The following is a 27,624-nucleotide window of genomic DNA, read 5'->3' on the forward strand; positions in this document are numbered from 1 at the left end:
TACGTCCTCGTGCGGATAGGGGTTAAACACGCCCAGTTGTATTTAAGAAAGGCTCATTTGCATAAATATAAAAATGGTCATAACTTAAAAATGCTCGTTTAAAAAAAACAAAAAAACGTTACTGTTATCTACATTGCAGCGCCGATCTGCTGCAATATGAGATAGGGGTTTGAAAATCTGGTGACAGAGCGTCTTTAACCCCTTAGTGACCAGCCCATTTTAGGCCCTAATGACCAAGCTATTTTATTCGTTTTTCTATAGTCGCATTCAAAGAGCTATAACTTTTTTATTTTTTCGTCTACGTAGCTGTATGAGGACTTGTTTTTTGCGGGATTAGTTGTACTTTTTAATAGCACCATTTTAGGGTACATATAATTTTTTTATTAACTCTTATTAACTTTTTGGGGGGGATTAGAAAAAAAAACTGAAATTCCACCATTGTTCTATGCGTTTTTTTAATTGACGCCGTTCACTGTGCGGCGTAAATAACATGTTACCTTTATTCTATGGGTCGGTACGATTACGGTGATACCACATATGTAGAGGTTTTTTATGTTTTCGACTTTTGCACAATAAAAACACTTTTGAACTAAAATTATGTGTTTTTGCATCGTTGCTTTCCAAAAGCCGTAACTTTTTTATTTTTCCATCAATATAGTGATTTTTTTGGCTTGTTTTCTGCGGGACGAGACATAGTTTTGATTGGTACTGTTTTGGGGTGCATGGGACTTATTGATTAATTTTTATTATGATTTTTTTGGGGGGCAATGGAAAAAATTGCAATTTTGCCATCGTTTTTTGCGTTTTTTTTTTTGCACTGTTCACCTTGTGGTTTAAATTACATATTAACTTTATTAATGGAGTCATTACAGTCGCGGCGATACCATATATGTGTACTTTTATTTATTTTTTACACTTTTACTAAATAAAACCACTTTTTATGGAAAAAAATGGTTTTATTTATTTTTTTACTGTAATTTTTATTAATAATCTTTATTTCACATTTATTATTTATTTCATTAGTCCCACTAGGGGACTTTACTGTGCGATCTTCAGATCGCTGCTATAATGCTTTGGTATACTTCCGGCGCTTCCTAATAGGCATATGTCCAGGGCAGACCTGGGGCCTTTTATCAAGCCCCCGGCTGACATGACAATCCATCGGAGACCCGCGATTGCATTTGCGGGCCGCCGATGGGTGACAGAGGGAGCTCACTCGCTCTGTAAACAAGTTAAATGCCGCGGTCGCTATTGACGGCGGCATTTAATGGGTTAAAATCAGTCAACTACGATTGCGGGTGTTGGAGCAGGAGCCTAGCTGTCATCAGACAGCAGAGCCCTGGCTCCTGCCTGCACGGGAGACCCGTGCAGTACTTAGACTAGGCTAACGTGAAAAGGCGTCAGCCTAGCCTAAGGCCCCTTAGTGACGAACGTGAAAAGGCATATTGTTGGTCACTAAGGGGTTAAGCGTGATTATCGTACTGTGAAAAGATTTGTGGCTGATTCAGAGCACAGACGGGTTCATTCAGACAATGGCATAATGAGGAAGGTTTCTGCCGACAAATTAATAGGATTAGGAGAGCAGCTGCTAAAATGGCATTGCAAAGCAGCAAACAGGTATTTGAAGTGGTGCCTCTGGAGTCCCGCGAACCTCAAGGTGTAGGATCCTCCAGAGGTTTGCAAGTGTGCATAAAGCTATTATTCGGCCACGCCTAAACAATGCTCACAAGCAGAAACGGTTGCAGTGGGCTCAGAAATACATGAAGACTCATTTTCAAACCGTGTTGTTTACTGATGAGTGCCGTGCAACCCTGGATGGTCCAGATGAATTGAGTAGTGGATGGTTGGTGAATGGCCACCATGTTCCAACAAGGCTGCGACGTCAGCAAGGAGGTGGCGGAGTCATGTTTTGGGCTGGAATCATGGGGAGAGAGCTGTTAGGCCGCTTTAGGGTTCCTGACGGTGTGAAAATGACCTCTGCAAAGTACATAGAGTTTATGACTGACCACTTTCTTCCGTGGTACAAAAAGAAGAACCGTGCCTTCCGTAGCAAAATTATCTTCATGCATGACAATGCACCATCTCATGCTGCAAAGAATACCTCTGTGTAATTGGCTGCTATGGGCATAAAAAGAGAGAAACTCATGGTGTGGCCCCCATGTTCCCCTGACCTCAACCCTATTGAGAACCTTTGGAGCATCCTCAAGAAAAATATCTATGAGGGTGGGAGGCAGTTCACATCAAAACAGAAGCTCTGGGAGGCTATTCTGACATCCTGCAAAGATATTCAAGCAGAAACTGTCCAAATACTCACAAATTCAATGGATGAAAGAATTGTGAAGGTGATATCAAAGAAGGGGTCCTATGTTAACATGTAACTTGGCCTGTTAACTTTTTATTTGATTGACAGGGCTTTTAATTCCTGTAAATATGACCTCCTGATGCTGCAAATTCAACAAATTACCATTTTAGTTCTCTTTACAGCCTTTAAAATGTTTTGATCTCTGTTGTGCATAATAATTTGAAACAGTGCATTTTGAGTTTTTTACTTCTAAAATAAAAATCTGTTGACATTAGGAGATGTGTTCAATAAAATTTGCATTATACTCCAATGGTTGATGGCTTGAAGATTATACTGACTGTCATTTGCATCGACTTTTTAGGAAAATCAGCGAAAAATAACATTTGCATAATAATTTGGAATGCGGTATATATATATGTATGTATATATATATATATATATATATATATATATATATATATATATACACTACCATTCAAAAGTTTAGGGTCACTTAGAAATTTCCTTATTTTTGAAAGAAAAGCACAGTTTTTTTCAATGAAGATAACATTAAATTAATCAGAAATACACTCTATACATTGTTAATGTGGTAAATGACTATTCTAGCTGCAAACATCTGGTTTTTAATGCAATATATACATAGGTGTATAGAGGCCCATTTCCAGCAACCATCACTCCAGTGTTCTAATGGTACATTGTGTTTGCTAACTGTGTTAGAAGGCTAATGGATGATTAGTAAACACTTGAAAACCCTTGTGGAATTATGTTAGCACCGCTGTAAACAGTTTTGCTGTTTAGAGGAGCTACGAAACTGACCTTCCTTTGAGCTAGTTGAGAATCTGGAGCATTACATTTGTGGGTTCGATTAAACTCTCAAAATGGATAGAAAAAGAGAGCTTTCATGTAAACTCGACAGTCTATTCTTGTTCTTAGAAATGAAGGCTATTGCATGCAAGAAATTGCCAAGAAACTGAAGATTTCCTACAACGGTGTGTACTACTCCCTTCAGAGGACAGCACACACTGGCTCTAACCAGAGTAGAAAGAGAAGTGGGAGGCCCCGCTGCACAACTGAGCAACAAGACAAGTACATTAGAGTCTCTAGTTTGAGAAATAGACGCCTCACAGGTCCTCAACGGCAGCTTCATTAAATAGTACCCGCAAAACGCCAGTGTCAACGTCTACAGTGAAGAGGCGACTCCGGGATACTGGCCTTCAGGGCAGAGTGGCAAAGAAAAAGCCATATCTGAGACTGGCTAATAAAAGGAAAAGATTAATATGGGCACATACATTGGACATAATATGGGCACACAGACATTGGACAGAAGAAGATTGGAAAAAAGTGTTATGGACAGACGAATCGAAGTTTGAGGTGTTTGGATCACACAGAAGAACATTTGTGAGACACAGAAAAACTGAAAAGATGCTGGAAGAGTGCCTGACGCCATCTGTCAAGCATGGTGGAGGTAATGTGATGGTCTGGGGTTGTTTTGGTGCTGGTAAAGTGGGAGATTTGTACAAGGTAAAAGGGATTTTGAATAAGGAAGGCTATCACTCCATTTTGCAATGCCATGCCATACCCTGTGGACAGCGCTTGATTGGAGCCAATTTCATCCTACAACAGGACAATGACCCAAAGCACACCTCCAAATTATGCAAGAACTATTTAGGGAAGAAGCAGGCAGCTGGTATTCTATCTGTAATGGAGTGGCCAGCGCAGTCACCAGATCTCAACCCCATAGAGCTGTTGTGGGAGCAGCTTGACTGTATGGTACGCAAGAAGTGCCCATCAAGCCAATCCAACTTGTGGGAGGGCCTTCTGGAAGCATGGGGTGAAATTTCTCCCGATTACCTCAGCAAATTAACAGCTAGAATGCCAAAGGTCTGCAATGCTGTAATTGCTGCAAATGGAGAATTCTTTGACGAAAGCAAAGTTTGAAGGAGAAAATTATTATTTCAAATAAAAATCATTATTTCTAACCTTGTCAATGTCTTGACTATATTTTCTAGTCCTTTTGCAACTCATTTGATAAATATAAGTGTGAGTTTTCATGGAAAACACAAAATTGTCTGGGTGACCCCAAACTTTTGAACGGTAGTGTATATAAATGTATATATATATATGTGTATATATATATATATATATATATATATATATATATATATGAGATAGATAGATAGATCGATCAATGAGGTGTCATTTTTTTTCCACAATTTTTTTATGTAACTCGGGTGCTGCGAGGGGGGTATCGGTACAGCGAAGGGGGGCGCGAGTGGGGGGCATGGGTTCCGCGAGGGGGGGTGATGCGAGGATGGAAGGGTGCCACGAGAGGGGGTGCCGGGAGAGTTGCGACAATGGAAAACCCTGAGAGGATGGGAACTAAGATGTAGAGATGTTTTGATACAGATGCTCTGCAGCGCCCTTCCTTCCCCACATCGTAGTTGCGCCTGGGGCACATGCCCCGCCTGCCCCCTTATTTACGAGATATATAGATAGATAGATAGATAGATAGATAGATAGATAGATAGATAGATATGAGAAAGATAGATAGATAGATAGATAGATAGATAGATAGATAGATAGATAGATAGATAGAGACCAAAAAATGAGCAGAAACTCAAATAGTCAAAGTGAAAAAAAAGTGGGAACTGCAAAAAACACGCAAAACACACCTTACCTGCAGTGCGGCCGGTCTCTAAAATGGCGCCGGCTTTCCCCCTATAAACCAGCTTCTCTGCTGGTTGCTCTAAACTGCGCATGCGCAGTACAGAGCTAGACGGCAGAAGGCAGAAGCAGAGGACATGCGAACGGGAGCTGTTCCTATATCCTATGGCCTGTAGCTGTCATATTCCATCTGTGTATGTGTCATAAATAGACACATACACAGATGAAATAAAAGATGGCAGCCCCCAGTTAAGTAAAAAAGATTAAATAAAGAAAAAAATAAAGTAAATATAATTTTTTTTAAATAAAAACACATAAATTAATACAAAAAATAAAAATGAATCATGACACCTTTCCTTTAACACACTGGGAAGCAGATAGTTCAGAGAACAGCAGCAGAAAAGCAGAGCTGTGTCATAACAGAAATACCTTACAATAGAGGGGAATACATACAGCAGTGAAAACAACAGAGCTATAATGGCATAATCTGTTGAGCATTCAGACACATGTAGGTACTTTTCTCAGTTTTTTAAAAGCTTGGAAAGCCCCTTTAAAGTCTTATTTAGACGAACAATGTTCATGTCCAGGTGCTGACCGAGTGTATAAGTGACAGCACACTGACACATTTAAAGTGGCTCTGTCACCACATTATAAGTGCCGTATCTCCTACATAAGGAGATGGGCGCTATAATGTAGGTGACAGCAGTGCTTTTTATTTAATAAAACGATCTGTTTTCACAACTTTATTAGCGATTTTAGATTTATGCTAATGAGTGTCTTAATGCCCAAGTGGGCATATTTTTACTTTAGACCAAGTGGGCGTTGTACAGAGGAGTATATGACGCTGACCAATCAGCGTCATGCACTCCTCTCCATTCATTTAGTCAGCGCATAGGGATCCTTTTAGATCAGTATGTGCTGTCTTAGGCCTCATTTACACGAACGTGATATACGTCCGTGCGACTCGCGTGCTTTTCACGCGGGTCGCACGGACCTATACAAGTCTATGGGGGCATGCAGACAGTCCGTGAGTTTTGCTCAGCGTGAGTGCGCTGAAAAAAACTCACGACATGTTCTAAATTTCTGCGTTTTTCACGCATCACGCACCCATTGAAGTCAATGCGTGAAAACCACGAAGGTCGCACGGAAGCACTTCCGTGCGAACTGCGTGATTCGCGCAAGAGCTGTCAAACTCTGAATGTAAACAGAAAAGCACCACAGATTCAGAAGTGTCAGGATTTTGAATACACATGACGTCCAGGCTGGAGGTCATGTGTATTCATTATCAGGACACTTGATTAACGTTAATCTCTGTATATGTGGCTGCACATCGCTGCTGTGTAAATGAATGGAGAGGAGTGTATGACGCTGACTGGTCACTGATTGGTCAGCGTCATACACGTAAACACGCCCAGTTAAAAACACAATACACGCCCAGTTGGACATAACGAAAAAAAAAAACGCCCAGTTGTCCATTTCAAACCTCATTTCCATATATATATAAAATAGCTAATAACTTGGCCAAAAATGAACGTTTTTTTAAAAAACAAAACATTACTGTTATCTACATTGCAGCGCCGATCACATGCAATAGGAGATAGGGATTTGAGAATCTGGTGACAGAGCCTCTTTAAGGTGTTGTTGATTTGGTCAACAGGGTTTTGTTAGAAGGGTCCCTCAATTAAAAGATGATCCCAGGATGTCCCACTAGAACCCCCAGCAATCAGTTGTAATCTGCAGGGGAATCCAGCAATGTTCAATGTCCCTCTAGTGCCACCACAGGAGAAATTAAGCATTACACTGTCACATTTAAATTAATGGGATATAATGCATGGCCATTCTGGGTTCTCCAGAGCAAGAGCTTCTCTCTGTTCTGGCTAATAGATGAGGGTCCTGAACAGAGGACCTTCTCTATAAACATAGGTTATTATAAAAAATGGGTTTTCTAAATGAGATATCTCCTTTAAAAACTCATAAAAGTGTGCATTTTTATAACAATGTTTTTTTATTTTGCCAATGCTGATAAAATGAAAAAAAAAATGAAACATCTTTGCAAATATTATTAAATGTCATTTTTTAAATCCGCAGCATGTCAGTATATGCTGCGGAATCGCTATTTTTCTGTTGCAGGTTTTCCCCATTGAATTCAATGGGGAGGTCAAACCCGCAACAAAATGCAAATATTGCGATTTTTGCGGTGGAAAAAACCTTATACTTATCCAGATTCTATACTCCATCCAGGGCGGCCTCCTGGAGTGACGTTTCATCCCATGTGACTGCTGTAGCCAATCACAGGCTGCAGCGGTCACATGCGATAAAACGTCATCCCAGGAGGCCAGGCTGCAGGACAACAGAGGGATGCCTTGCCAAGACTGCGGGTAAGTATAAGCAATTTTTTTAACTGGGTGTTTTACGCAGCGTACAGTCCATTAGAAAAAGTGCGGACTGTGTACTTTTATGTAGCATATCCGCCCTGTATGGACATACCCTTTGACATGAAAACGGTGTGAATTTTACATATAATGTAATGTATTTTTATTGTACATGCTTAGTTATTTTATAATGCTATGAGATTGATAATGCTATAGGTATAGTTCTATGTTAAGTGTAAAACAACCATACTCACAGGTCCACTAGTTTGTGCATTTGGGTTAATGCCCCTTGTTGAATTTTGCGTATCCTGTTTCTGCGTAGGATGCTGTGATTATAAAATGAGAGGTCACTGAAACATTCATAGAAGCAGAAGGGTTTTTATTATCCACCTACAGTTCTTTCAGACAGAAAAATCATAGGCACCCCTAAGCATGTTACATCTTTAGGCTCTGTTTACATAGAATTTTTGCTTTCTGTCAGAGGTATATTTCAGAGGTATACGATCTCCTGACAAATTTCTCAGAAAAAAAGGCTGCAACGTATATCACTGTTTAAGATTTATGGATTCTGCACAAAAAATCTACAGCAATTTATAGTACAATACATGTGAATGTGGTTTATAAAAACCCCATCTAAATGTAGGAAAAAATCTGTGGGAAATTAGAGCATGCTGCAGATTTTCTAATCCACAGTATGCTCATTCTTTTGAAGATATGCTGTGGATTTTCACCATGAATTTTGCCCTTTTACCCTACAGCAAAATCTGCAACAAAATACACATGTAGCCCTATAGCTGCGCCCCACACATTATAATATCTCATAGTGTCTACCACACAAATATATGCCATTTACTCCAAAATAGTACTAATAAAAACAACAATCCGTCCCGCAAAAAAAAATCCCTGACACCGCTTTGTGCACGCAAAAATAAAAAAGTTATGGGTCTTAGAATATGGCGACACAGAAAACAAATGATTTTATCAAAAAAGTGATTTTATTGTGCAAAAGCCGCAATAGATAAAAAAAACTATACATAATTGGTATCGCCGTAATCGTATCGACCAGCAGAATAAAGCTAACATGTAATTTAGGGCGCACTGTGGATGCCGAAAAAAAACCAATAAAAAACTATTCGAGAATTGCTTGTTTTTGGTAATTTCCTTTACCAAAAAATGAAATTAATGAAAATAAATGAAATAAAAAGTGATCAAAAAGTCGTATGTGTTCTAAAATGGTACCAATAAAATCTACAGCCCGTCTCGCAAAAAACAAGCCCGCACACCGCTCAATCAACTGAAAAACAAAAAAGTTATGGCACTAGTAATGCGGTGATGAAAAACATCGCAGGCTGGAGGGGAACATTCCTTCAGTTTCAGGGCCCTAGTATTTAGGAACTAGAAAAGGGAAGGGACATAGCACATCCGCTGGAAGCTCGGGCGCCCGTATTATACCAGCGCAACACTTTCCCAGTAATATTTCCCAAACTACGAAGGAGAAAAAGTCCCAAAAGGTGCAGAGTGTTACAAAAGGGGGATAAGAAAGAAAACCGTTTATCAGTGTGACACTGGCCTGTGCATAATGGATTGCTTCACAGCGTAACACACATCTATGGATAATTGTATTATTTACCCCATTATTATACCCTCTTATTATGCCCTGATGTACTCCGCACAGATTACATATACCCTGATGTACTCCGCACAGATTACATATACCCTGATGTACTCCGCACAGATTACATATGCCCCCACATTATAAACGGAAATACCAGCAAAACCCCAAACAGAACTATTACCAAGCAAAATCCATGCTCAAAATGGCGGTCTTTCCCTTCTTAGCCCTACAGTGTGCCCAAACAGCAATTTATATCCACAAGTAAGGCATTACCATACCCGGGAGAACCCGCTTAACAATTTATGGGGTAAGATTCTCTAGGGTCACAACATATTGTGCGGTGAATGGGCAGATCAGTGGAGAAATTGCAATTTTCACTTTGCACCATCCACTGCGTATTCATTTCTGAAAAACACCTGTGGAGTCTAAATTCTCACTACACCCCTTGATAAATGCCTTTAGGGGTGTAGTTTCTAAAACGGGGTCACTTTTGTTTGGTACATCAGTGGTTTTGCAAATGCAACATGGCGTCCGCAAACTATTTCAGCAAAATCTACTCTCCAAAAGATAAATACCGCTCCTTTTCTTCTGAATGCTCCCATATACGTAAACAGCTGATTATAACCACATATGGGGTGTTACCGTACTCGGGCGAAAATTACTTTGCAAATTTTGGGGTGCTTTTTCTTCTCTATTCCTTGTAAGAATGAAAAATGTTGATCAAAAACTACATCTTGTTGGAAAAAAAAAATATTTTTCATTTTCATGGCTTAATTCTAATTAATTCAGCAAAAAACCTTTGGGATCAAAATTTTCACTATACCCCTAGATGATTCCTCAGGGGGTGCAGTTTCCCAAATGGAGTCACTTTTGGGGTGTTTCCACTGTACTAGTACTACAGGGGCTCAGCAAATGTGACATGGCGCCCAGAAACCATTCCAAAATCCAAATGGTGCTAGTTCCATTCTGAGCCCTACCGTGCGTCCAAACAGATGTTTGTGACCACATGTGGGGTATTGTTTTACTCGGGAGAAGTTGCTTTACAAATGTTACAGTGTTTTTTCTCCTTCAGTCCTTGTGGAAATGAAAAAAAAAATGCCTAAACCTACATTTTCATTGAAAAAAATGTAGATTTTCATTTTTACGGCCTACTTCCAATAAGTTCTGTAAAAACACCTGTGGGGTCAAACTGCTCTCTGTACCCCTAGATAATTTCCTCATGGGGCGTAGTTTCCAAAATGGGGTCACTTGTTGGGGGCTTCCACTGTTTTGTCCCCTCAGGGGCTTTGCAAATGTGACATGGCCTCCGCAAACCATTCCTGCTAAATTTGAGTTCCAAAAGCCAAATGGCGCTCTTTCCCTTCTCAGCCTCGCCGTGTGTCCAAACAGCTGGTTATTACCACATGTGGAGTACTGTTTTACTCGGGAGAAATTTCTTTACAAATTTTATGGTGCTTTTTCTCCTTTAGTCCTTGTGGAAATGAAAACATTTTTACTAAACCTACATTTTCATTGAAAAAAATGTAGATTTTCATTTTTACGGCCTACTTCCAATAAGTTCTGTAAAAACACCTGTGGGGTCAAAATGCTCACTATACCCCTAAATAATTTCCTCAAGGGGTCTAGTTTCTAAAATGTGGTCACTTGTTGGGGGTTTTCACTGTTTTTTCCCCTCAGGGGCTTTGTAAATGTGACATGGCCTCCGCAAACCATTCCTGCTAAATTTGAGCTCCAAGAGCCAAATGGCACTCTTTTCCTTCTAAGCCCTGCCGTGTTTCCAAACAACCGTTTATTACCACATGTGGGGTATTGTTTTACTCTGGAGAAATTGCTCTATAAATGTTGTGGTGCTTTTTCTACTTTAGCTCTTTTGGAAATGAAAAAAAATTAGCTAAACCTACATTTTATTTGAAAAAATGTAGATTTTCATTTTCACGGCCTAGTTACAAAAATTTTTGAAAAAAAACTGGCGGGTCAAAATGCTTGCTACATCCCTAAATAAATTCCTCGAGGGGTGTAGTTTCCCAAATGGGGTCACTTTTGGGGGGTTTCCACGTTTTTATTTCCACAAGACCTGTTCAAAGCTGACATGGTGCCTAAAATATATTCTAATAAAAAGAAGGCCCAAAATCCACCAGGTGCTCCAGTCCAGTAGCACACTTGGGCCACATGTGGGATATTTCCTAAAACTGCAGAACCTGGGCAAAAAATATTGAGTTGCATTTCTTGGGTAAAACCTTCTGTGGTACAAAAAAAAATGGATTCAAAATGAATTTCTGGAAAAAAATAATGAACTTTGTAAATTTCACCTCTACTTTGCCTTAATTCCTGCGCAATGTCTAAAGAGTTAAGAAACTTTCTAAATGCTGTTTTGAATACTTTGAGGGTGCAGTTTTTAAAATGGGGTGACTTATTGGGGGTTTCTAATATCTAAGGACCACAAAGCCACTTTACAACTGAACTGGCCCCTGTAAAAATAGCATTTTGAAATTTTCTTGAAAATGTGAGAAATTGCTGCTAAAGTTCTAAGCCGTGTAACGTCCTAGAAAAATAAAATAATGTTCAAAAAACGATGCCAATCTAAAGTAGACATATGGGGGATGTTAGTTAGCAACATGTTTGTGTGGTATAACTGCCTGTCTTACACGCAGATACATTTAAATTGAGAAAAATGCTAATTTTTGCAATTTTTCGCTAAATTTTGGTGTTTTTCACAATTAATTACTGAATGTATCGGGCAAATTTTGCCAGTAACATAAAGTCCAATGTGTCACGAGAAAACAGTCTCAGAATCGCTTGGATAGGTAAAAGCATTCCGGAGTTATTACCACATAAAGTGAAACATGTCAGATTTGAAAATTGAGGCTTTGTCAGGAAGGTCAAAAGTGGCCAAAGAGGGAAGGGGTTAATGGCTGTTTGTTATCCGTTTGCCTTCCGTTTTTCAGGGCCATTAAAAAACTGGATGGATTTCATTTTCAGGGTTTTATGTCCCAACCCCTGGAAAACACCACAATGCCCATGAAGATAGTGCAGCAATGCCCCTGTAGATAGTGCCACAGTGCCCACATATATAGTGCCAGTGCCCACATACTACCACAGTGCCCACATAGTGCCACAGTGCCCACTGTAGATACTGCCATAGTGCCCACATAATGCCACAGTACCCACATAAAGTGCCATAGTGCCCACAAATAAAGTGCCAGTACCCACATATAAAGTGCCAGTGCCCACATAGATAGTGCCACAATGCCCATGTGGATAGTTCCACACACAGTGCCCATGTAGATAGTGCTAAAGTGTCCCCTGTAGATAGTGCTAAAGTGTCCCCTGTAGATAGTGCCCATATAGTGCCACAGTGCCCATGTTGTGGAGGGGTTTCCACTACAGGAGGAGCCCTTGATGTCACTGTCCATATATGAATATTGATGCCAGGGGTTCCTCCAGGAGTTGGCGATCCTCAGTCCGGGGATTCCGCTTCTGGCAGGGGCTCCCTCTAGGAGCAGAATCCCCAGCCAGAGCATCAGGAACACATTGGCTGGGGATTCAGCTCCAGGAGTAGCCCCTCAAGTCGCTATCCATATATGGATAGTGACGCCAGGGGCTTCTGCAGGAGCGGAAACCCCCTGATGTCACTGTCCATATATGAATAGTGACGCCAGGGCCTCCTCCAGGTGCAAAATCCCCTGCCAGAGCATCAGCAACACTCAGGTCAGGGATTTCGCTTTTAGTCAGGGGCTCCCTGTAGGAGCGGAATCCCCGACCAGGGCATCGGCAACACTCTGTCCGGTGATTCCGCACCTGGAAAGAGCCCCTAATGTCACTACAGGGATGTCAGGGGCTCCCTCTAGGTGCGGAATCCCGGGCCAGGGCATCGGCAACGCTCAGGCCGGGGATTCTGCTCCTGGAGGAGCCCCTTATGTCACTGTCCATTTATGGACAGTGACGCCAGGGGTTCCTCCAGGAGCAGAATCTCCGGCCAGAGCATCGTCAGCACTCTATCCAGGGATTTGGCCAGGGATTCCCGCTCCTGGACATGGGCTCCCTCTAGGAGCGGAATCCCAGGCCAAAACGTCAGCATCGCTCTAGGCCGGGATTCCATATATAGACAGTGATGTCAGGGGCTCCCTTTAGGTGCGGAATCCCCGACCAAAGCATCGGCAATGCTCTGGGCGGGGCTTCTGCTCCTGGAGGGAGTCCCTGACATCATTGTCCATATATGGACAGTGATGTTAAGGGTTTTGAGTTCCGAAATCCCAAGCAGAGAGTCGGCAACGTTCTGATTGGGGATTCCGCTCCAGGAGGATCCCCTGACGTCACTGTCCATATATGAATAGTGACGTCAGGGGCTACTCCAGCAGTAGACTCTCCGGCCAGAGCGTCGGCAGCGCTGTGACCAGGGATTCTGCTCCTGGACAGGGGCTCCCTCTAGGAGCGCAATCCCCGGCCCGAGCGTTGGCAACGCTCTGATCGAGGATTCCGCTCCGGAAGTAGCCCCTGATGTCACTGTTCATATATGAATAGTAACACCAGGGCCTTATCCAGGATCAGACTCCCCGGCCAGAGCGCCGACAACGCTTTGGCCAGGGATTCCCGCTCCTGAACATGGGCTCCCTCTAGGTGCAGAATCCCTGGCCAGAGGATACATATGTACACTCTCTACATACTGGCATGCATACACTTACTTCATGTTCACACATTTACTACAGGCATGTGCACATTTGCTACATACAGGCATCAGTGAATGTCACAACTGCACAGCCACCGATCTTCTAATATGATGTGTTATGTTGTCCACTAGTCCCACCTCATGTGCGCTGAGTATATGACTAGGAGAGTTGTATCGTTGTATCGGCATATCACCACACCCTACCTCTACCCAGTTGAACAAGACACTAAGCTACTAGGTCTGATGTCTGCTTGTTTGAATGATTTTATTGTGCACTCTTATTAGTGAACTTTTACAGCAGATTTGGACAGATTTGTGGTAAATTCTAATGTGACCTTTATTCAATTAATAAGTGCCTTAGTTGTGGAGGTGGAATGTGACGACCTTAAAGCGGTTGTCTCATAGGGCATATCATATGGACATGAAAGAATTAGTACCCTGCTCAAGACCCCCTTATGAGGAAAAACTGAGGACCACTCTATAGGAGTAACTCCCGTTTTGGTGGACTATCCATGTACGACATGGTACGGCGTACATTTGAATTTATGCCATTTATTACTACAGTCAGGTCGGCCTTTGGGGTGTGCGACCTGTGCCATTGCAGAGGACGCATCACTTCAGCAGGTGGAAGGGGGCGCTGCACTGGCTCCCTTCCCCTGTTTGTGTTTGTGAAGCGCCCGGGCTTGGCAACTTGGCATCTGCCTTTCCGCCCGGGCACTTCTTCTTTGCTCAGTGGCGTAACTACCACTGTAGCAGCCATAGCGGCTGCTAGTGGCGCCACCTCCTTAGGACGCAGATACCATTGAATTCTATGGCAAAGCAGAGAGGTATCTCCCTGCTCTGTCATTTACTTGGCTACAGTCCGTTCGGCCTGCAGCCTATCAGACGCAGGTACAGGATCCCTGCGCAGGCCGGCGTGATGACATTACTGGATCACGCCGGCCTACTCAGGGATCCCGTCGGCGTTGAGAAGCAGCTCCATTCATCGCTGAAACGTGGCCTAGGCGAGTACAATCTTTTTGTTTTATTTGTTTGTGGGGACACTGTCTAGAAGGGGGAGGTGGGGGGCAGTATGGCACTGTTTACAAGTGGGAGGTGGGGGGCTGTATGGCACTATCTACAAAGAAGAGGTGGGAGCACTGTCTACAAGTGCGAGGTGGGGAGCTGTATGGCAGAATCTATAGCAGGGCTGTATGACAGAATCTACAGGGGGGCTGTATGGCACAATCTACAGGGGGCTGTATAACACATTCTACAGGGGGGAACTATCTACAAGCAGGGCTGTGTGTTGCATCCAGGGGAGGGGGGCCATTATACTGTGGGGGGCATTATGGAGGCCACTAAGGGGACATTATACTGGGTAGAGGCAATATACTTTGTGTGGCACTTTGGGGACATTATACTGTGTGGGGGCACTATAGGGGGAATTATAATGTGTGGGGGCACTATGAAGGGCATTATACTGTGTGGTGGCACTAAAAAGGGCATTATACTGTGGGGGCATTATACTTTTTTATGGGGCATTTTTTTCATGATGGGGGTGGGGCACAGCAAGAACATTTTGCACATGCACCATCTATTCTAATGCCAGTCGTGACTATAGCACCCTGCATTGGCAGCTGGAGTGTAAATGCTTGCCTAGTCGTGGCTTCCCCAGGCTCCAAACATACACAAAACTTTCACTTCATTTTTGGATATACATTTTTTGAATATTTAATATGGTTTGTGGAATGTTATACTTAACATTATTCTTAGGAATGTATTTACATGTAAATCACAGTAAACCAACATATTTGGAGGGAAGCTGAAGAGCTGGAATGACAAGAACCCACAGTTATGCCCTGATCACAACATGCTATTGTCCCCCATTTGTAGAAAATTGCAAGAGTCCCTTAGCACCATATGTAGATATTGCTGTGCATAAAACAACTCAAAGTTCCACCGGCTCCAGGAAAAAAAAGAATAGCTATTGCACCAGAATATTAAAAGCATAATTTGATCTTTATTCTGTCAGCGGTTGTAAATACAGTGCAGACGACATTTTGGCCATACAATGGCCTTTCTCAAGCACATACAGTGAAGGAAAGTGAAGTATTTGATCCCTTGCTGATTTTGTAAGTTTGCCCACTGTCAGGGTATGTTCACACGGCCTATTTACGGACGTAATTCGGGCGTTTTTGCCCCGAATTACGTCTGAAAATAGCGCCTCAATAGCGCTGACAAACATCTGCCCATTGAAAGCAATGGGCAGACGTTTGTCTGTTCACACGAGGCGTATATTTACGCGCCGCTGTCAAATGACGGCGCGTAAATAGACGCCCGCGTCAAAGAAGTGACCTGTCACTTCTTGGGGCGTAATTGGAGCCGCTATTCATTGACTCCAATGAATAGCAGCGCTAATTACGGCCGTAATTGACGCGGCGTTCAAGCGCCTGCACATGGCTGAAATTACGGGGATGTTTTAAGGCTGAAACATCCCCGTAATTTCAGCCGTTACGGACCCCCGCCGTGTGAACATACCCTCAAAGACATGAACAGTCTAGAATTTTTAGGCTAGGTTAATTTTACCAGTGAGAGATAGATTATATAAAAAAAAATAAAAAAATCACATTGTCAAAATTATATATATTTATTTGCATTGTGCACAGAGAAATAAGTATTTGATCCCTTTGGCAAACAAGACTTAATACTTGGTGGCAAAACCCTTGTTGGCAAGCACAGCAGTCAGACATTTTTAGTAGTTGATGATGAGGTTTGCACACATGTTAGATGGAATTTTGGCCCACTCCTCTTTGCAGATCATCTGTAAATCATTAAGATTTCGAGGCTGTCGCTTGGCAACTCGGATCTTCAGCTCCCTCCATAAGTTTTCGATGGGATTAAGGTCTGGAGACTGGCTAGGCCACTCCATGACCTTAATGTGCTTCTTTTTGAGCCACTCCTCTGTTGCTTTGGCTGTATGTTTCGGGTCATTGTCGTGCTGGAAGACCCAGCCACGAGCCATTTTTAATGTCCTGGTGAAGGGAAGGAGGTTGTCACTCAGGATTTGACGGTACATGGCTCCATCCATTCTCCCATTGATGCGGTGAAGTAGTCCTGTGCCCTTAGCAGAGAAACACCCTCAAAACATAATGTTTCCACCTCCATGCTTGACAGTGGGGACGGTGTTCTTTGGGTCATAGGCAGCATTTCTCTTCCTCCAAAAATGGCGAGTTGAGTTAATGCCAAAGAGCTAAATTTTAGTCTCATCTGACCACAGCACCTTCTCCCAATCACTCTCAGAATCATCCAGATGTTCATTTGCAAACTTCAGACGGGCCTGTACATGTGCCTTCTTGAGCAGGGGGACCTTGCGGGCACTGCAGGATTTTAATCCATTACGGCGTAATGTGTTACCAATGGTTTTCTTGGTGACTGTGGTCCCAGCTGCCTTGAGATCATTAACAAGTTCCCCCCATTGTAGTTTTCGGCTGAGCTCTCACCTTCCTCAGGATCAAGGATACCCCACGAGGTGAGATTTTGCATGGAGCCCCAGATCGATGTAGATTGATAGTCATTTTGTATGTCTTCCATTTTCTTACTATTGCACCAACAGTTGTCTCCTTCTCACCCAGCGTCTTACTTATGGTTTTGTAGCCCATTCCAGCCTTGTGCAGGTCTATGATCTTGTCCCTGACATCCTTAGAAAGCTCCTTGGTCTTGCCCATGTTGTAGAGGTTAGAGTCAGACTGATTAATAGAGTCTGTGGACAGGAGTCTTTTATACAGGTGACCATGTAAGACAGCTGTCTTTAATGTAGGCACCAAGTTGATTTGGAGCGTGTAACTGGTCTGGAGGAGGCTGAACTCTTAATGGTTGGTAGGGGATCAAATACTTATTTCTCTGTGCACAATGCAAATAAATATATATAATTTTGACAATGTGATTTTTTTATATATAATCTATCTCTCACTGGTAAAATTAACCTAGCCTAAAAATTCTAGACTGTTCATGACTTTGACAGTGGGCAAACTTACAAAATCAGCAAGGGATCAAATACTTATTTCCTCCACTGTATAACCCACCACCAAAAAGACAAGTTCAGATGTTCTTTGCAGGACAGAGTTTTTTGCAGGCAGAAAATCTGCCCCAAAATTCAGTTTGGAATTTTGAGGCAGATTTAGCTCTGCCTGCACCTCGATTTTCGCTGCGTTTTTAGCTGTGTTTTTCGCTTGCGGCCATTGAGCGCCGCGGGCAAAAAACACAGCAAAATACGCTTTCTCTGCCTTCCATTGATGTCAATGGGAGGTCATAGGCGTAAACGGGAAAAAAATGCCTCTGCCTCCCATTGAAATCAATGGGAGGCATTTTCATCCGTTTCTTGGCGCGTTTTTCGACGCGGTTTCCGCGTCAAAAAACGTGTAAAAAAACTCTGTGTGAACTGACCCTAAACATGACCTTTTAAATGTCTTAAGTGATAAGTAATCAGTCAAGATAAGGATTGCTACATCTGTATATAGACACATCTGCATGAAGGTAATTGGCTCTTACCATGCTCACTTCACCATTTTGTCATACAAAAAACATAAAATCATGCAAATAGTGATATTTCAAAACAGCACTTATTTCGCTCACATTAATATGATTTGAACATTACATAGATGTTTTTCAATAGATGGAAAGAAAGCATTCACTCTCTACACATCACAGTTGTTTGAGTCTAAAGCAGTGAACCCCAACCACCAGGCCGCGGACCAATACCGGGCCATGAATCATTTGGTACCAGGCCGCGGTGTCTGGTTTCCATCCCGGGGCCTGTAGGGAATTCTCCTAGTTTTATCCCAAGAGACCACTGCAGCTTGTGATCGGCTGCAGCGCCATCCAGGCTGGCCTCCTGGGATAATGTTTCATCCCATGTGACCGCCGCTACAGCCTGTGATTGGCTGCAGTAGTCACATGGGATGAATTGTCATCCCAGGGGGCCGGCCTGGAGGAAGAAACAGACTTCTGAGTAAGTATAAGATTTCTTTTTTCCTGAGTTGTGTTTTTTTGCGGCGGAATCGCTGAGATTGCACCACAATAAACAGATAAAACCTATTGAGGACAAAACACAACCTTGTGCAAACGATAAAAATATATATTTTATTGAATAATCAAGATAAAATATACAAATATGTACAGATAGATAAAAATGCAACCTTCACAATGAAACAGAGACAGAAAAGATGCAGTAGTGGGCATCACAAAAGTACAGACTGTGTCAAAGTCCTATACTGAATCAATATGTAATAAAATGTCATTTTAATCCAATGTTTGTAACATATAGATATAGAAAGAGGAAGGAACCAGCGCAGTGTACCAGGATATGAAACAAATCACAATAGCAATATAAGTAAATTGATGTAATCAGACATGGGGATAAGTAACCACACCCACAATCATGGCCGGCCTTAGCTATGTGCGACACGTGCGGTCGCACAGGGCGCCGGCCGCCATGCTGCAAGGGGGGCGCCAGTGGGTACGAGCAGAAGAGAGGAGAAATGTTCCTCCCTCTGCACTGCTGCGTGAAGAGCAGCAGGTGCTTCTGTCTGCTCCACCAATCGGCACAGCCTGTACTGCAGTGTCACACACACTCAGCACCTCACGCAGCTCCTTCCTGCTGTGCTGCTGCCCCAGTGAAGACTCCTCCACGGAGCTACAGAGTCAGGTAAGTGCAGCAGCTTTAGCTTAATCTGTGTTTATTTATGTGCTGTGTGAGGGAGGGGGAGAGAGGGGGCTTTATTTGATGTGTAACAGGATGTTTTTTTTTTTTTAAAGATCGATCTTGTGGGGGAGGGGAGGCTAGGTTATAGGTACTTTGAGTGTTTATTTTTTACAGATCGATTTTGTGGGGGAGGGGAGACTAGGTTATAGGTACTTTGTGTGTATTTTTTACAGATCGATTTTGAGGGTGAGGGGAGACTAGGTTAGAGGTACTTTGAGTGTGTATTTTTTACAGATCGATTTTGAGGGTGAGGGGACATTGCCCTAAATGCTATAGGAGTGTGGGGGGGATTCTTTATACATGTATTTTGTGAGGAGGGGGACTTCTGTATAGTTTATTTAGTGGTGTAGGAGCTTATTATGAATCATGGGGGAGGGGAACTTAGCGTTATGTATGGGGAGAAAGGATTCTTTAGGGTACGGCCACACGGAGCGGCCCTCAAACTGACGCAACCGCGCTGGCACTATGTAGGAGCGGCTGTCAAATACCTCATTAAGGGGTATTCCGGTTACACTCGCGTGCGCACTGCCGCTCCATTCATTCTCTATGGGAGCGCCGGAGATAGCCGAGTGCAGTGTTCTGCTTTTTCCGGCGCTCCCATAGAGAATGAATAGGAGGTAAGTTGTTGTAATTTGCAAAATCGTGCGGCCATAAAGGGTGTATTAATTCATGGCCGCACGTTAACGCGGGTAAACCGTCCCTTTATCTGCAAAATCGTGCGGCCATGAATTAATACACCCTTTATGGCCGCACGATTTTGCAAATTACAACAACTTACCTCCTATTCATTCTCTATGGGAGTGCCGGAAAAAGCAGAACACTGCACTCGGCTATCTCCGGTGCTCCCATAGAGAATGAATGGAACGGCAGTGCGGAGGCGAATGTAACCGGAATACGTGCGGCCACTAACAGGCTGTTTGACAGCCGCACTGAACATGGTGCCGGCGTGGTTGTTAGCTGCGTTGCAACCGTGTCAGGGCCGCTCCGTGTGGCCTTACCCTTAGGCTGGATTCACACGAGTGTGTGTCTTTTGCGCACGCAAAAAACACGGCGTTTTGCCTGCGCAAAATGCATTTGACAGCTCCGTGCGGCAGCATCATATGATGCGAGGCTGCGTGATTTTTGCGCAGCCGCCATCATTATGACACTCCATTTGGATGTTTGTAAACAAAAAAGCACGTGGTGCTTTTCTGTTTTCATTCATCCTTTTGACAGCTGTTGCGCGAATCACGCTGGTCGCACGAAAGTTCTTCCGTGTGGCATGCATGGTTTTCACGCACCCATTGACTTCAATGGGTGCGTGATGCGCAAAAAACGCTCAAAGAACGGACATGTCGTGACTTTCACGCAGCGGACTCACGCAGCATAAAAATCACACACATGTCTGCACGGCCCCATAGACTAATATAGGTCCGTGCGACGCACATGAAAATCACACACATGTCTGCACGGCCCCATAGACTAATATAGGTCCGTGCGACGCACATGAAAATCACACACATGTCTGCACGGCCCCATAGACTAATATAGGTCCGTGCGACGCACATGAAAATCACACGCGTTGCACGGACGTATATCCCGTTCGTCTGAATAAGCCATTAGAGATAATATTTTTTGGGGAGAGAAGCTTGATTATAAGGGTAGGAACACACAGGGCGGATACGTAAAACCACACAGTGTATACGTCCTGAGAACCGCAGGGAATTTCACCTGAAAAACAGCACCAAATTTTGGTGCAGTTTTTTGGGTGGAAAGACTGCAGAAATAAATTTTAAAAAAAGCTAATACACCCGGCCGTAGTCCCTCTCTCTCTCTGAGCGTAGCCCCGCCTCCTGCGATGACGCTGTAGTCCATGTGACCGCTGCAGCCTTTGATTGGCCTTTGATTGGCTGCAGCTGTCACATGGGATGAATTGTCATCCCTGGAGGCCGGGCTATGCTCAGAACAGAATACGCATCGCTATGACTACGGCCGGGTGTATTACCTTTTTTTTTTCTCATTAGAGATTAACGATAAGCAAAGTTTTTATCATTGATCTTCCCCTTTAACACTGACCAAATATCATTATAATTGGTCAGAAACTGGCGAATCATGATGATAATTGGCTCAACTAAATAGGCCTTTAATGGGGTATATTCAGGCTTAGTGCCTAGGGCAGCGTGAGTTGTAAATACGGCCCTGCTAAAGACGCAGATACTATTCAACACTATAGCAGAGCAGGGAGGTATCCCCCTGCTCTGCGATCTACTAGGCTGGTGGTTCCCAACATGAGGTTCCCATGAGAACCCTCCAGGGGTGCCGCGACACTCCTCTGGACAACTGCCACGGACGTGCTTTCTCTCCTCATCCTCATAGCGCGAAGTGGATGTGAGGAGGAGGAGGAGATTTTTTTGCAGAACCCCTGTTGATAGCACCCCCGACTAAATGGACAGAGACGTCAGGGGCTTCTCCTGGAGTGGAATCCCCGGTCACAGCGTCGGCAACGCTGTGGACAGGGATTCCGCTTCAGGAGTTAGTTGCCCGATGTCACTGTTCATATATCAAGCGCTCCGTCAAGGAACGGAATCCCCAGCCACAGGGAGCTACAGTGGCGCTATCTACAGGAATGGAGTGCTACCTACAAGGGGGCTGTGTGGCACTACCTACAAGGGTGTGTGTGGCACTACAAGGGATCTGTGTGACACTACTTACAAGGGGGCTGTGCGGCAAGGGGGGGATTTGTGGCACTACTTACTAGGGATGCACAATGCATCGAAACTTCGATACTGTGCATCCCCAAATGGTTCGAGCCACACCGGTAAGTATAGTAATACATGATGAATGATAGCGGGGCTCGGCTGTGTAATACAGCCATTGCCCCGCTCCTGAGTCCTGACAAGTGCGCGCCGCGAGGATGATGCGATGCGGCCAGTGCTGCACTAATGAGCGGCGGCACTGAAAACAGAACATGGCGGCCGCACTGCAAAACACCCCCATGTTCTGTCTTCAGTGTCTGTGCCGCCGCTCATTAGTGCAGCGCCGACCGCATTACCTCATGCTGACCGCGCACGCACTTCTGTCAGGAGCGGGGCAATGACTATATTACACAGCCGCAGCCCCGCTCTATAACGGCGGAGATCAGAGAAACCGCTCATCTCCGCCGCTATTCTCCTGAATGCTGCGATCAAAACTGACTGCAGCATTCAGGGGAAAGTGAGGAGGGGGATGCCCCTTGGATCGCGATTGAGGGCCATACCATATATGGGCAGACAGCCCAGTGTCTATTGAAGGACCCCAGGGCTGTCTTACTATATTTCCTGTTGTTAGGGCATACTTAGGTACGTCCTAACAACTGCCTGTGTACTATACATACACCGGCTAATGTACTGGCATATCTCTGATATATGCCAGTACATTAAAGTTTAAAAATAAAGTAAAAACATAAAGTAATGTTAAATTTAAAAAAATACCCATACGCCTTTTTTTTACAATAAACCTTAAAATAAGTCTCAATATATAATATACACACATTCAGTATTGGCGCGGCCGTAATAACCTACACAACAATTTTTTTACGTCATTTATGATGTGTACGCTGTAAAAAATAAATAAAAAAAAACTTCTTTCACTTATTAATGTGAGGCGCGATTTGCGATGAATTTAACCTCCATGTGCCTCACATTAATAGTAATTAACCCCATCATGTACCTCACACATTAACCCATTATGACTGAGAAACATGATGGGGTTAATTACTATTAATGTGAGGCAAATGGAGGTTAAATTCAGCATCGCACCTCACATCAGAAAATGGAAGAACTTTTTTTTATTACTGTTGGCAAAGTATCGTTTTGGTATCGAAATTGCAATACTACACGAAGTATCGGTATCGAAGTCCAAATTCAGGTGTCGTGACATCCCTACTACCTACAAAGGGGCTGTGTGGCATGACCTACAGGGGGCTGTGTGGCACGAACTACTAGGGGGTTGTGTGGCACTACCTACAAGGGGGCTGTGTGGCACTACCTACAAGGGGGCTGTGTGGCACTACCTACAAGAGGGCTGTGTGGCACGTACTACAAGAGGGCTGTGTGGCACTACCTACAAGGGGGCTGTGTGGCACTACCTACAAGGGGGCTGTGTGGCACTACCTACAAGGGGGCTGTGTGGCACGAACTACAAGAGGGTTGTGTGGCACTACCTACAAGGGGGCTGTGTGGCACGACCTACAAGGGGGCTGTGTGGCACGACCTACAAGGGGGCTGTGTGGCACGACCTACAAGGGGGCTGTGTGGCACGACCTACAAGGGGCTGTGTGGTACTATCTACAGGGGGCATCTGTGAGTGACGGGCTGATGGTACTTTTACTGTGAGTGGGGGGCTGATGGTCGTTTTACTGTGAGTGGGGGGCTGATGGTCATTTTACTGTGAGTGGGGGGCTGATGGTCATTTTACTGTGAGTGGGGGGCTGATGGTCATTTTACTGTGAGTGGGGGGCTGATGGTACTTTTACTGTGAGTGGGGGGCTGATGGTAGTTTTACTGTGAGTGGGGGGCTGATGGTAGTTTTACTGTGAGTGGGGGGCTGATGGTCATTTTACTGTGAGTGGGGGGCTGATGGTAGTTTTACTGTGAGTGGGGGGCTGATGGTAGTTTTAATGTGAGTGGGGGGCTGATGGTAGTTTTACTGTGAGTGGGGGGCTGATGGTCATTTTACTGTGAGTGGGGGGCTGATGGTCATTTTACTGTGAGTGGACGGGCTGATGGTCATTTTAGGGTATGTTCACACGGCAGCGTCCATTACGGCTGAAATTACGGAGCTGTTTTCAGGAGAAAATGGCTCCGGAATTTCAGACATAATGGCATGTGCAGGCGCTATTCGCTGCGTCCATTACGGACGTAATTGGAGCTGTTTTTCTATGGAGTCAAGGGAAAACGGCTCCAATTACGTCTCAAGAAGTGACATACACTTCTTTGACGCGGGCGTCTCTTTTACGCGCCGTCTTTTGACAGCGGCGCGTAAAAAAATGACCGTCGGCACAGAATATCGTAAGACCCATTCAAATGAATGGGCAGATCTTTGCCGACGCTTTTGAGCCGCATTTTCGGACGTAATTCGGGGCTAAAATGCCCGAATTACGTCCGTAAATAGTGTGTGTGAACCCAGCCTTACTATGAGTGGGGGGCTGATGGTCATTTTACTGTGAGTGGGGGGGGCTGATGGTCTTCAAGTGGTTTCCACCTCTGACCTCCAATTGAAATTAATAGTAGGAAGAAAATAGCTTTGGCGCTCTTTTGGAGCTTTTTTTCCTGCGTCTTTTGCATTCGCTTCAACGGCTTAAAAAAAAAGCTAAAAAAAAACATCAAATAACGCTGTCAATTCAAAAGCAGATTTTTTCTGCCTTATTAAAAACGCTGTGTGAACATACCCTAAGAATGTAGTGCTTATTTTTAGCTATTTTCTGTCTTTCTCTAAAAAAAATTTGGTAGGGGGGCCCTGAGGATTTTTTTTTTTCCAGGGGTGGCTCAAGTCCGAAAAGGTTGGGAAACTCTGTAACAGGCTACAGCGGCGCCTGCAGCCTATAATGCGCAGGGACAGGATCCCTGCGCAGTCGGCGTGATGACATCTCTGGATAAAGCCGGCCTACGCAAGGATCCTGTCAGGTGGAGGTGGGGGGGGCAGTATGGCACTGTCTACAAGGGGGATGTGGGGGCTGTATGTCACTTTCTACAATGGGGAGGTGGGTGCTGTATGACACTGTCTACAAGGGGGCGGTGGGGGGCACTGTGTACAAGAGGGATGTGGGGCTGTATGACACTACAAGGGGCAGATGGGGGGCTGTATGGCACTACAAGGGGCAGATGGGGGCTGTATGACACTACAAGGGGCAGATGGGGGCTGTATGGCACTGTCTACAAGGAGGAGGTGGGGGATTATGGCACTGTCTACAGGGAGGCTGTACGGCACAATCTACAGGGGGCACTTTCTACTAGGGGGGCTGTGGGGGCATTATACTCTGTGGAGGACATCATACTGTATAGGGGCACTACAGGGGGCAATATAATGTGTGTGGCACTTAGGGGGCATAACACTGTGTGGGCACAATTTGAGGACAAAATACTGTGTCCTTGAAGGCGTTATAATATATTACATTATTAAATATTATTATTATACTGTGTGTGGGGCACTAAAGGGGCATTACACTGTGTGGGGGCACTATATAGGATATTACACTGTGGGGCGGAATTATGCTTTTTTATGGGGCATTTTTTATAATAGCGTGGGGCGCCGAAAGATAATTTCGCACGGGGCGCCATCTACCCTAAGGCCGGCCCTGCCCACAATGACACCCAATAAATGAAAGGCTTTAGAAGAACCCTTATAGGAACAATACCTGCAAAGTGCAGTTGGGCTGGAACACAGGGAAACCCAGAGAGGACCAGTCACGCACGACCGACACTCTCCCGACGCGCGTTTCGCCGTAGCTTCATCAGGGAATACAATAAACGCAACAACTGTTGTGGATTTTACCTTCCATTGAATTCAATGGGGAAAACCCGCAACAAATAAGCAGCGTTTACGCAAATACAATTGACATGCTGTGGAATAAAACTCTGCACAGTATGTCAATTTCTGAGGATTTTTTCCCCACACTATTTACGCAGCGTGAGGATGAGAATTATTCTATGTCATCCACTTTACTGCTACAGTATTATGCTGCGGATTTTCCGATGTATTTACGCAACGTGTGAATTATTCACCCAGCTTTCCTTGGGTATAAAGGGTCCTCTCTTTCCTGTGTTCCTTGCCTGAGCAATTAGGATCTTTCTTGCTGTTCTAGTGATAGTCTGTTATATTGTTTTTAGATTTCCTGTGATTGACATTTGCCTGTACCTTTTGACTATCCTTCCCTGCTGCCTGCGCTGACCTCTTCTTAGTTACCCATGACAAACCTGTAGCACCTGCCCCGACCTCTTGCTAGTGACCCATGATGAACCTCTTCCACCAGCCCTGAACTTTGCTATACCTGACTCTGCATACTGTCTATTGAGTTTGCACTACACCTGTTTATATTGGCCTTCACCAAGGGAGAATACTCTGGGGTAGCGACCACTGCAGCGAAGTCCAGATGCCTGAATAGTGGTTAAAGAGTGAAAACCAGGGCTTCCCTTAGACCCCGCTCCCCGGTTATCCCTACATCAAATCCCTTGGTGACTAAGTGGGTTCACACCACTTTCTGCTAGCCCAGTGACAGATTTATTCTGCGGGCCCCATGACAATATCGTAATATGGTGTTAATATATTAATGACTCACTTCTGTTTTGGGAAGGAGAGGAAGAGATACATTTTTGGGTATCTCAATGTCAATTGATTCAGATTTCATATTCAGACAAAAAAAATTATTGAAAATCTGCCGAGTATTATATCCAACTTTCTTTGAAAACATCTTCATTTGATGATTTTCTAAGTCTTTTAAAATAAATTTTTCATCTCAAAATAATGGAGAGACTAGGAGGTGGACTAAGATGGTAGAAGGTTTTGAAGTTAAAACCTTGAAAGGCTACCAAAAAACCTTTAATATATTATCAATGAGATGTTACATGTAGCCATAATAGCATGTAATATTCCTAATGGTTTCAATTCCTCCAACAGCCCAGTATGTCGTAAATGTGAATTACTAAACATACCAATAATACACTGCTTGTGGTCATGTAAATCAATAGGTACTTCCTAGAAAGAAATAATAATGTTAATAATCTTTAATATGGATTATGTTCTGTTATTGTTTAGGTATTGAAAAAATTGTACTCTATGCCGTTCCAGAGATTGTTCATTTGATATTGCAATAGGACATTGCTTTTTAGAAAATTTACACGATATGCTCAAAGTTACAGTCAATATGGTCATTAAAATAGTCAAAAGGACATAAATAAATGAAATAAATTGCGCCATCATGTTACTAATAAGTCCCTTATCGTAGTCCTGATTGTTATGACCATATTGTAGATTGATCCATTCTCCCATCTCACTCCTTACCTATTTTCTTTGGTAAACCTAACCTCCTTTTTCCTACCCTCCTTTGATTTAACTTTTTGAAAAGAAGAAAAAAAAGAGTTCAACAAACACAAAACGAATGAAAAGATTTTTCATTCGAATGGAATTTTTTTTGGAATGGTATCAAAATGCAATAATTTCTGTTCATTTCCTTTCCATCACACATCACTTCTATCAGAAACATGTTTAGCTTAGATCTAGGATTAGTGGTGCCAACTATGAACTAAT

General features: G+C 43.7%; 1 protein-coding gene across 4 annotated transcripts in view; it reads right to left on the reverse strand.

Moving 5' to 3' along the window:
* Positions 1 to 27,624, reverse strand: part of LOC142659478 (relaxin receptor 1-like) — a 635,204-nt gene that overhangs the window by 116,035 nt on the left and 491,545 nt on the right. For 3 of the 4 annotated variants that reach the window (XM_075835648.1, XM_075835650.1, XM_075835647.1), the window contains exon 11: positions 7,593 to 7,664. The exons of the other annotated variant lie outside the window; for it this stretch is intronic. In XM_075835648.1, the coding sequence (XP_075691763.1) occupies positions 7,593 to 7,664 (72 nt within the window). The remainder of the gene's footprint in view (positions 1 to 7,592; positions 7,665 to 27,624) is intronic. 4 annotated transcript variants of the gene reach the window in all.

This window comes from Rhinoderma darwinii, chromosome 8 (genome assembly GCF_050947455.1).
Source record: "Rhinoderma darwinii isolate aRhiDar2 chromosome 8, aRhiDar2.hap1, whole genome shotgun sequence".
NCBI classification, from domain to species: Eukaryota; Metazoa; Chordata; class Amphibia; order Anura; family Rhinodermatidae; genus Rhinoderma; species Rhinoderma darwinii.